The sequence below is a fragment of the Cherax quadricarinatus genome, chromosome 7 (genome assembly GCF_038502225.1).
Source record: "Cherax quadricarinatus isolate ZL_2023a chromosome 7, ASM3850222v1, whole genome shotgun sequence".
Classification (NCBI taxonomy): Eukaryota; Metazoa; Arthropoda; class Malacostraca; order Decapoda; family Parastacidae; genus Cherax; species Cherax quadricarinatus.
This window is the reverse complement of record NC_091298.1, coordinates 6,657,411-6,669,580: the sequence shown is the minus strand read 5'-3', so window position 1 is coordinate 6,669,580 and position 12,170 is coordinate 6,657,411. Positions and strand designations below refer to the sequence as shown.

Below are 12,170 nucleotides of genomic sequence, written 5' to 3'. Positions count from 1 at the left end.
AGGGAAAGGGAGGGAAATGGTGGCCAAGGGCTTGTGAAGTTATAGATTCAAATATCATTGAAAGAAACGTCCAGGTCCTTCTCACACACACAAACAGACGCTGGATTATAATTGTTGTTGACAAATAATATTGCCTTCTGTTTAAGTAACTTTCTGAGGCAACTCATCGAGCAGCCTCGTAAGGGAAAGAAAGAATCTGATGAGCCATAGAAACTAACCACAATATTTTTCTTAAACAAGCCGGACATAAAAACGCTGAACTATAATTTTCCTTATGGAATCATGCAACCAGTTTCTAACAGGAATACAAAAATCCTTTTTATTGAGTGGGCAGAACCCACTTGAGAAACAGTGGATCTTATCACATTACAGATGGATCGAAGCAACGGTTTCGTTTCCAGCAAAATAAACTAAACACCATTTAAGAATTTGCTGCAGATCAATGAAATAAAGAGAAGACGTGGAAGCTCTGTAGACGAAACATCACCCCTGGCGGCTCAGTCACCAGTTTTTGTCCCCACCATCGACCCAGGGACCACGTACCGGTACACAAAGTACTCAGTGTGCTAATAAATCTTTCTACTCTCACATTTCATTGGTTCCCGGAAGCCAGCGCAGTACTGCGATGGTGCCACAGTCTCCTCCTGTGCTCACATGAGTCATTTTCCATTTTTTTGCTCCTATATTTTTTAGCATAAACAAAATTCAGCGCTAAGAGAAATATTTTCCAACTTATTTTGCATTTCTAAAATCTGCAACTACGATTCACAAGAAAACTAAGATTTAAAAGTTGTACATCTGTCAATTAATAGGCTAATACAATTTTTTTTAATTCTCACATACATGATTCATTAGCAAGATTTCTTCAACTAACTAATACGTCTTAAGTTGCACAACAAGCGAATATAATGCATATTAATTTATTTTTCAATAAAAAAATAATAAAAATATTATGCCTAGGGCACTTTAGAACCACTTTCAAGTGGTTCTAAAGTGCGTATATTAATTCTAAAGCTGAACGTGTAGTGTACGCCCAGAGTGTTCAAGACGTGTATAAAGTGATTGTTTAAGGCAGCATAATATCCCTGTGGCTCGCTGCGTGTGTTAACATGGTTAGTTTAACATCGTTAACATTTGTTTATAGATTGGTAATATTGTATGCACGTTGATGTACATAGTTTGTTATTATTAACGCACACACGCATGTATATTGGTGGGGGTCAGGAGTCAAGGCTCGACCTCTGCGACTACACATGGATGAGAACACACACACACACACACACACTCACACACACACACACACACACACACACACACACACACACACACACACACACACACACACACACACACACACACACACACACACACACACACACACACACACACACACACACACACACACACACACACACACACACACATGATCATGGGTGACTTTAACCACAAGGAGATCGACTGGGAGAACTTGGAGCCACATGGGGGCCAAGATACATGGAGGGCTAAGATGATATAGGTGGTGCTGGAAAACTTCATGTACCAACACGTAAGGGACACTACAAGAGAGAGAGTAGAGGATGAACCAGCAAGACTGGACTTAGTATTCACCTTGAATAGTGCAGATATTGAGGACATCACATACGAAAGACCCCTTGGGGCCAGCGATCATGTGGTTTTGAGCTTCGAATACACAGTAGAGCTACAAGTGGAGGGGGAAGCAGGAAGGCCAGGACAAATGAAGCCAAACTACAAAAAAGGGGACTACACGGGATTGAGGAAATTCCTGAACGAGGTTCAGTGGGACAGAGAACTGGCAGGGAAGCCAGTTAATGAGATGGTGGAATATGTAGCAACAATGCGCAAGGAGGCTGAGGAGAGGTTTGTACCCAAGGGAAACAGGAATAATGGAAAAGCCAGGATGAGCCCATGGTTCACTCAAAGGTGCAAGGAGGCAAAAACCAAGTGTGCTAGGGAATGGAAGAAATATAGAAGACAAAGGACCCAGGAGAATAAGGAGAGCAGTCGTAGAATATGCACAGATAAGAAGGGAGGTCCAACGACATAGCAGCGAAAGCCAAATCTGACCCGAAGCTGTTATACAGCCACATCAGGAGGAAAACAACAGTCAAGGACCAGGTAATCAGGCTAAGGAAGGAAGGAGGAGAGACAACAAGAAATGACCGTGAAATATGTGAGGAACAAGAGATTCAAAGAAGTGTTCACAGAGGAGACAGAAGGGGCTCCAGAAAGACGGAGAGGTGGGGCACACCACCATGTGCTGGACACAGTACACACAACCGAGGAAGAAGAGAAGAGGCTTCTGAGTGAGCTAGATAGCTCAAAGGCAATGGGGCCAGATAACATCTCTCCATGGGTCCTGAGAGAGGGAGCAGAGGCGCTTTGTGTACCCCTAACAACAATATTCAATACATCTATCGAAACAGGGAGATTGCCTGAGGCATGGAAGACAGCAAATGTAGTCCCAGTCTTTAAAAAAGGAGACAGACATGAAACACTAAACTACAGATCAGTGTCACTGACATGTATAGTATGCAAAGTCATGGAGAAGATTATCAGGAGAAGAGTGGTGGAACACCTAGAAAGGAACGATCTCATCAACAGCAGCCAACATGGTTTCAGGGACGGGAAATTCTGTGTCACAAACCTACTGGAGTTCTATGACATGGTGACAGCAGTAAGACAAGAGAGAGAGGGGTGGGTGGATTGCATTTTCTTGGACTGCAAGAAGGCGTTTGACACAGTTCCACACAAGAGATTGGTGCAAAAACTGGAGGACCAAGCAGGGATAACAGGGAAGGCACTGCAATGGATCAGGGAATACTTGTCAGGAAGACAGCAGCGAGTCATGGTACGTGGCGAGGTGTCAGAGTGGGCACCTGTGACCAGCGGGGTCCCGCAGGGGTCAGTCCTAGGACCAGTGCTGTTTCTGGTATTTGTGAACGACATGACGGAAGGAATAGACTCTGAGGTGTCCCTGTTTGCAGATGACGTGAAGTTGATGAGAAGAATTCACTCGATCGAAGACCAGGCAGAACTACAAAGGGATCTGGACAGGCTGCAGACCTGGTCCAGCAATTGGCTCCTGGAGTTCAATCCCACCAAGTGCAAAGTCATGAAGATTGGGGAAGGGCAAAGAAGACCGCAGACGGAGTACAGTCTAGGGGGCCAGAGACTACAAACTTCACTCAAGGAAAAAGATCTTGGGGTGAGTATAACACCAGATACATCTCCTGAAGCGCACATCACCCAAATAACTGCTGCAGCATATGGGCGCCTAGCAAACCTCAGAACAGCATTCCGACATCTTAATAAGGAATCTTTAAGGACCCTGTACACCGTCTACGTTAGGCCCATATTGGAGTATGCGGCACCAGTTTGGAACCCACACCTAGCCAAGCATGTAAAGAAACTAGAGAAAGTGCAAAGGTTTGCAACAAGACTAGTCCCAGAGTTAAGAGGTATGTCCTATGAGGAGAGGTTAAGGGAAATCAACCTGACGACACTGGAGGACAGGAGAGATAGGGGGGACATGATAACGACTTACAAAATACTGAGAGGAATTGACAAGGTGGACAAAGACAGGATGTTCCAGAGACTGGACACAGCTGGAAGCTGAAGACACAGATGAATCACAGGGATGTTAGGAAGTATTTCTTCAGCCACAGAGTAGTCAGGAAGTGGAATAGTTTGGGAAGCGATGTAGTGGAGGCAGGATCCATTCATAGCTTTAAGGAGAGGTACGATAAAGCTCATGGCTCAGGGAGTGACCTAGTAGCGACCAGTGAAGAGGCGGGGCCAGGAGCTTGGAATCGACCCCTGCAACCTCAACTAGGTGAGTGCAACTAGGTGAGTACACACACACACACACACACACACACACACACACACACACACACACACACACACACACACAGGCTGCAGACCTGGTCCAGCAATTGGCTCCTGGAGTTCAACCCCACCAAGTGCAAAGTCATGAAGATTGGGGAAGGGCAAAGAAGACCGCAGACGGAGTACAGTCTAGGAGGCCAGAGACTGCAAACTTCGCTCAAGGAAAAAGATCTTGGGGTGAGTATAACACCAGATACATCTCCTGAAGGGCACATCAACCAAATAACTGCTGCAGCATATGGGCGCCTAGCAAACCTCAGAACAGCATTCCGACATCTTAATAAGGAATCTTTAAGGACCCTGTACACCGTGTACGTTAGGCCCATATTGGAGTATGCGGCACCAGTTTGGAACCCACACCTAGCCAAGCACGTGAAGAAACTAGAGAAAGTGCAAAGGTTTGCAACAAGACTAGTCCCAGAGCTAAGAGGTATGTCCTACGAGGAGAGGTTAAGGGAAATCAACCTGACGACACTGGAGGACAGGAGAAATAGGGGGGACATGATAACGGCATACAAAATACTGAGAGGAATTGACAAGGTGGACAAAGACAGGATGTTCCGGAGATGGGACACAGCAACAAGGGGACACAGTTGGAAGTTGAAGACACAGATGAATCACAGGGATGTTAGGAAGTATTTCTTCAGCCACAGAGTAGTCAGGAAGTGGAATAGTTTGGAAAGCGATGTAGTGGAGGCAGGATCCATACATAGCTTTAAGCAGAGGTATGATAAAGCTCACGGTTCAGGGAGAGTGACCTAGTAGCGACCAGTGAAGAGGCGGGGCCAGGAGCTAGGACTCGACACCTGCAACCTCAACTTGGTGAGTACAACTAGGTGAGTACACACACACACACACACACGAAGAAAATCTGCTCCCGACATTAATTTGCATAATTATGAGAAGTTAGGTAACTTTCCTTAATAAAGTTAACATTTTGTGAAATCCGGGAGTGACACGTTAATAGTGGCATCCATCACTCCTCACGTTCAGGTGCACGCAGTAAGCCAGTGCAAACCATTTATCACTCCTCACGTTCACGCAGTAAGCCAGTGCAAACCATTTATCACTCCTCACGTTCACGCAGTAAGCCAGTGAAAACCATTTATCACTCCTCACGTTCACGCAGTAAGCCAGTGCAAGACATCCATCAACCCATTAAGTGTTACACACAGTAAGCCAATACAAGTTACGTGAGCAGAATAATTCCAGCAGACAATCCTCTTCATTGAGCACGCACACCCGCCTAATGATTCTCCAGACGCACAAAAAACTCACCAGCCAACGCCATACTGAAAATATACATGCACCCGATAGATGTGTGGAAGTAGGAAACAGTGTGATTTGTTGGTGCCGTAGGTCATGCTGGTTTTGAGGGAATGTGAACTAGAGTTCGTCACGCCCACACTGGCGGGGGAGTCATCTGTAAAAAATTGCATTTGTGGTCATAGTGGGGCCCGTGCTAACCTCCCTATGATGCATAAATTTACCTAGTTGGATGAATGTTATTGTAGCCAGTAGGCCCAGTGGCTTACGCTAGGGCCTGGAGCTTTACAACTCACTCGCCATGGCTTCTAGCCCCACTCATACCGTGATTTGGTGTTGTAGGTTATTATTCCTACCACCGGTACAACCCGTCCTCCAACCTTCATAATGAACGCATCGTTTTCAGAGATTTAAGAGGCACATAAGTTCCCCAGTCTTCTAATAACTTGTTCATTTTCCCACTATAATCTACCTTGACCATAATTATTATCGAATTTGCTTTGTCTGTTTCGTAAGGTGAAGTCTAGGATCTTTCCTTAATTCATGGTATAACTTAACTTTGATGACAATTCTTGTAGTCTTCTCGAAGTCTGAGCAAAGCTCAAACCTCTAGAAGACAAGGGTACTTACGTGCCCTTTAAGACTTGTCTGCCCTGGTACCAGACGTTATCCCCCTGACGCTTATAAAATTTGGTTACATGGGGTTAACTAAGCCTTAATCAGGTTGACTGAAGATGCTGCAGACCATCCTAAGTTAACATACAATACAGAGTAATAATTGTGATCTCTGCTTAGATCGTGCACAATTCGACGTCCTGTAAAACGTTACTATTTGGAGGACGAGTTGCTGCACGCTGACGTTTACTTACAGCAAAGCACAGGTTGTGATGAATGGTTTGAAAAACCGACAAGTTGAAGATTGAGACACTTATGCAGCATATGGGAATCTTTATTCAGGAAACGTTTCGCCACATAGTGGCTTCATCAGTCCAATACAAAGAGGAAGGCGTATGGAAAGGAGGAGTATGAGGTAATCAGTCCCTCAGCCTGGAGTCGATGTGTTCAGTCCATCATTCTACAAGATTGATGGACTGAACACATCGACTCCAGGCTGAGGGACTGATTACCTCATACTCCTCCTTTCCATACGCCTTCCTCTTTGTATTGGACTGATGAAGCCACTATTTGGCGAAACGTTTCCTGAATAAAGATTCCCATATGCTGCATAAGTGTCTCAATCTTCAAAGCACAGGTTGTTGGAGCGAGACCCACGTCACTAGATATTTCTTCTGTCAGGCCCATTATCAACACCAACACAATACAGAGACTGAGTTACCTACCTTATGTTGTTGTAAACACTGGGGTGAAGGTTCTTCTTAAGAAAGTACTCCAGTTTGTTGTTTCTTGTCTTGTCGCCGTTGCTCATTTTGGTGAGGTTCTTGCTTAGCTCCATCCACACTACGACGTGCAGCCATCCATAAATGGCATCCCAAATTTTAAGGCAATTTCTTAGACGATATACACTTAAATACCTAATATTTACCACATATGCTGGATTTATTAAGTTTTTTTTCTTCAATGTCTAATTCAGGGCTTGGAAGGTTACAGAGGACGAGATTCTTGTTCTTCGTCGACAAGGAATCCCTGTGCTTCAAGACATGGTGAGGTGAGCACACCAGAGCGCCGTGTGCATGCGGCTCCTGTGTTGCAAAGAGTCTCAGGGCTTCTCTCCAGGTTGTCTCACACACTCCACACTCCGCTCACTCCACCTCTCTCTTTTTCCCTGTACACTCATTTTAATTCCTGAAACATGGAAGCAAATTTAGGATCCAGTCGTATTAGTGTAAAATATATCGGCACTCCTTACCCCCTCACCCAGACACCAATAGTTAGGAAAGCAAGAGAAACACACACGTTAGCATGCAGTGATGCCGCAAGCAATAAAAGACAGGCAGAATACTTCAGTCTTTGAGGTTTTCTCCGGTAGATCTCCTGAAGAGGACCTACGTAAGTTAGATGAAATATCCAGCTCCCTCTTTATTGCTTGTTTTAATTGTGAAGAATAATAAGCCACAATACCCTGTCTGGAACAAGTCACAAATAACCAGCACTTAGGATAGGAAACTTATAACGACGCTTCCGTCCGTTCTTGACCACTGTCAAGTTGTGACAACTTGTCACAACTTAGGATGATCCTAAGCGCCGCTTATTTGCAAATTATTTTGTTTATGTCTCAGAGAAAGTTTCAGCATTTCCATTGATTTGCATCCATTATATTACTGACCTTGAATGTTATGCATTATATATACAGGGCGATACTGGCTCGTGCCTGTCTGCTCTCAGAATTACACTCAAAGCATAAACTTTCTTCAGTGTGTCAGGAGAGAATAAAAACCACTTCGTTCTAGTGAGAGTTCCTAACGAGTACCTGAAGCCTCGTCTCTGAAACGGTTGAAATATTGCGAAGTATAATATGCTACATTGCTGCCTGCTAGAGTGTTACCTGCTAGATTGCTGCCTGCTAGAGTGTTACCTGTTAGATTGCTGCCTGCTAGAGTGTTACCTGCAAGATTGCTGCCTGCTAGTGTTACCTGCAAGATTGCTGCCTGCTAGAGTGTTACCTGCAAGATTGCTGCCTGCTACATTGCTGCCAGCTAGAGTGTTACCTGTTAGATTACTGCCTGCTAGAGTGTTACCTGCTAGATTGCTGCCTGCTAGAGTGTTACCTGCTAGATTGCTGCCTGCTAGACTGTTACCTGCTAGATTGCTGCCTACTAGAGTGTTACCTGCTAGATTGCTGCCTGCTAGAATGTTACCTGCTAGATTGCTGCCTGCTAGAGTGGTACCTGCTAGATTGCTGCCTGCTAGTGTTACCTGCAAGATTGCTGCCTGCTAGTGTTACCTGCAAGATTGCTGCCTGCTAGAGTGTTACCTGCAAGATTGCTGCCTGCTAGTGTTACCTGCAAGATTGCTGCCTGCTAGAGTGCTACTTGCTAGATTGCTGCCTGCTAGAGTGTTACCTGTTAGATTGCTGCCTGCTAGAGTGTTACCTGCTAGATTGCTGCCTGCTAGAGTGTTACCTGCTAGATTGCTGCCTGCTAGAGTGTTACCTGCTAGATTGCTGCCTACTAGAGTGTTACCTGCTAGATTGCTGCCTGCTAGAGTGTTGCCTGCTAGATTGCTGCCTGCTAGAGTGTTACCTGCTAGATTGCTGCCTGCTAGAGTGTTACCTGCTAGATTGCTGCCTGTTAGTGTTACCTGCCAGTTTGCTGCCTGCTAGAGTGTTACCTGCTAGATTGCTGCCTGCTAGACTGTTACCTGCTAGATTGCTGCCTGCTAGAGTGTTACCTGCTAGATTGCTGCCTGCTAGTGTTACCTGCCAGATTGCTGCCTGCTAGAGTGTTACCTGCTAGATTGCTACCTTCTAGAGTGTTACTTGTTAGATTGCTGCCTGCTAGTGTTACCTGCTAGATTGCTGCCTGCTAGAGTGTTACCTGCAAGATTGCTACCTGCTAGAGTGTTACCTGCTAGATTGCTGCCTGCTAGAGTGTTACCTGCTAGATTGCTGCCTGCTAGTGTTACCTGCTAGATTGCTGCCTGCTAGAGTGTTACCTGCTAGATTGCTGCCTGCTAGAGTGTTGCCTGCTAGATTGCTGCCTGCTAGTGTGTTACCTGCTACATTGCTGCCAGCTAGAGTGTTACCTGCTAGATTGCTGCCTGCTATACTGTTACCTGCTAGATTGCTGCCTACTAGAGCGTTACCTGCTAGATTGCTGCCTGCTAGAGTGTTACCTGCTAGATTGCTGCCTGCTAGAGTGTTACCTGCTAGATTGTTGCCTGCTAGAGTGTTACCTGCTAGATTGCTGCCTGCTAGTGTTACGTGCTAGTGTTACCTGCCAGATTGCTGCCTGCTAGAGTGTTACCTGCTAGATTGCTGCCTGCTAGAGTGTTACTTGCTAGATTGCTGCCTGCTAGAGTGTTACCTGCTAGATTGCTGCCTGCTAGTGCTACCTGCCAGATTGCTGCCTGCTAAAGTGTTACCTGCTAGATTGCTGCCTGCTAGAGCGTTACCTGCTAGATTGCTGTCTGCTAGAGTGTTACCTGCTAGATTGCTGCCTGCTAGAGTGTTACCTGCTAGATTGCTGCCTGCTAGTGTTACCTGCCAGATTGCTGCCTGCTAGAGTGTTACCTGCTAGATTGCTACCTGCTAGAGTGTTACTTGCTAGATTGCTGCCTGCTAGTGTTACCTGCTAGATTGATGCCTGCTAGAGTGTTACCTGCTAGACTCAAGAAATCGTAATGACACGATTGCAAATAAACCATACCTCCGGCCGGGATTGAACCCGCGGTCATAGAGTCTCAAAACTCCAGCCCGTCGCGTTAGCCACTAGACCAGCTAGCCACAATAAGATTCATCCAACTAGGTATATTTCTACACCATAGGAAGGTTAGCACAGGCACCTCTGTGACCACAAATGCAAGTTTTTTACAGACTCTATGACCGCGGGTTCAATCCCGGCCGGGGGTATGGTTTATTTGCAATCGTGTCATTACGATTTCTTGAGTCATGTTGACGGCAGTGAAGGGACTTGAGCTAGAGTTCGTCACGGCCACGCTAGCTGGAGATTCGTCTGTAAAAACTTGCATTTGTGGTCACAGAGGTGCCTGTGCTAACTTTCCTATGGTGTAGAAATATACCAAGTTGGATGAATCTTATTGTGGCTAGCTGGTCTAGTGGCTAACGCGACGGGCTGGAGTTTTGAGACTCTGTGACCGCGGGTTCAATCCCGGCCGGGGGTATGGTTTTTTTGTTACCTGCTAGATTTCTGCCTGCTAGAGTGTTACCTGCTAGATTGCTGCCTGCTAGAGTGTTACCTGCTAGATTGCTGCATGCTAGTGTTACCTGCTAGATTGCTGCCTGTTGGAGTGTTACCTGCTAGATTGCTGCCTGCTAGAGTGATGCCTGCTAGATTTCTGCCTGCTAGAGTGTTACCTGCTAGATTGCTGCCTGATAGAGTCTTACCTGTCAGAGTGCTGCCTGCTAGAGTGTTACCTGCCAGATTGCTGCCAGCTAGAGCGTTACCTGCTAGATTGCTGCCTGCTAGAGTGTTACTCGCCAGAGTGCTGCCTGATACAGTGTGTCCTGATATCAAGAGTGTTACCTACTAAAGTGTGCCCCGCGAAATTGCTGCCTGCAAGTAATTTGACATGTATACTGCTGGGAGTAGAAGCTAATATGTGAGGTCAAACGTAACCGTGACTAACTACCTCATCCTCAAATACTTTGACAAACATGACAAGCGCAGCACCTGGGTGTCTTTACGACGAAGACATTTCGCCAGCCAGTGGCTTTTTCAGTTCAATACAGAGTCTTGATAGAAGGAGGTCATTCCCGTAGCCTTGATCAGTCTGAGACTGTTGAAGGCTATGAGACTGAATATCCTTTATGAAGACTGAGGGACTAATTACCTTAACTTCCACTGTTTCCAGCATATAATCTGTAGTAATCTGATAAAGTCACTGCTTGTTGAAACATTTTTATAGCAAATATACCTAAGCGTTGTGTCCTATTCATCACTTTGTTGGTAATGCATACCAAAAATGCCACGATTCTAATGCCTTTCCACATTTTTGTCTAATGTATACTTTCGTATCCACTGACAGTGAGACTCGGGGCAGTGACAACACTGGCTACACATTCACTTATCAAGTAAACAGAAAGAAACATTTGTAGCACTTTCACCATTAATATTTTGCAGTTTTGGAAAGATACAAATGTGATATTATACAAGCAACTTCTTCATTCACAAACCATGGCATGATTAATACGAGGGTCACTGTTGCAGTGTTCGTGCACACTCTCTACGTCTGACCTTTAGGCGTTCCGTGTGTTGGTGCTGGTACAAGGGCAACCAGAGCTATTATTGTACATCTCTCCTACCACACTGCACAGCTGCCCCTCTCTACCAGGATCATTGTAAACCTCCCCCCACTACAGCTCTCTCACTCTCCCAGGATCATTATACACCTCCCCATCAAACTACAAATCTCTCTCACTCTCCCAAGATCATTATACACCTCCCCATCAAACTACAAATCTCTCTCACTCTCCCAAGATCATTATACACCTCCCCATCACACTACAAAGCTTCCCACCACACTACAAAGCTCCCCACCACACTACAGAGCTCGCACTCTCCCAGGATCGCATCACAGAGTTGCAGTACCAGGAAATCTCGCTGGTTCATACTAATTCGTGATATTAACAATAAATTTTACACCGTACGTATAAAAATGTCTTGGCGAATATTTCTTGAAATTTACGCATTTACATTACTTGATCAGCCTCGTTTAGGCTTCCTGGTCTTCATAGTTATCATGTGGTGATAGTTATCTTGATGATGATGTTGCCGTGACGGTGATAGTTATCAAGGTAATTTCACCGTGGTGATATTATCATGGGTATGTTTTCATGATGTTATCATGTCTGGGGATAGTTATGGTGAGATTATCATGGCGATGTTATTACGGTGGCGATAGATGCGATGTTGTGGTGGAGATAGATACGATGTTATCATGGTAGGGATAGTTTTCCTAGGTCATGTTATCGCGACTGGTTATCACTCATGATAACAGCAAGGAGGTGCATCGGAAGGGGAGAAGGGAAATGCAGAAGGAACAGGAGGGAAGGGAGGCAGGGAGGGAGGTTGAGGAGACGAAGAGAGGAGTGAGAGAATTGGGAGAGAATGAGGGAGGGAGGAATGGGGAGAGGGTGATGGGAAGGGCAAGAGGGTGAGGGGAAGGGGAAAAGTAGGGGAGGGGGGGAGGATGAGGGGGTCATTACCGTGTTCTCTGACCTTTATCCAGTAATCTGGCACGCACAGATTGCGCATTCACACACGCATGTGTAGCTATGTATGTGTGTACTCACCTATTTGTGATTGCAGGGGTCGATTCACAGCTCCTGGCCCTACCTCTTTGCTGGTCGCTACTAG

At 45.6% G+C, this 12,170-nt stretch overlaps 1 protein-coding gene across 1 annotated transcript in view; it reads right to left on the bottom strand.

Annotated features, from left to right (window-relative positions):
* Window positions 1-12,170, bottom strand: part of LOC138852335 (uncharacterized protein C12orf56-like) — a 70,247-nt gene that overhangs the window by 39,525 nt on the left and 18,552 nt on the right. Inside the window, exon 2 of the mRNA XM_070082244.1 lies at window positions 6,516-6,978. Coding sequence (XP_069938345.1) covers window positions 6,516-6,628 — 113 coding nt within the window. The 5' untranslated portion in view covers window positions 6,629-6,978. The remainder of the gene's footprint in view (window positions 1-6,515; window positions 6,979-12,170) is intronic.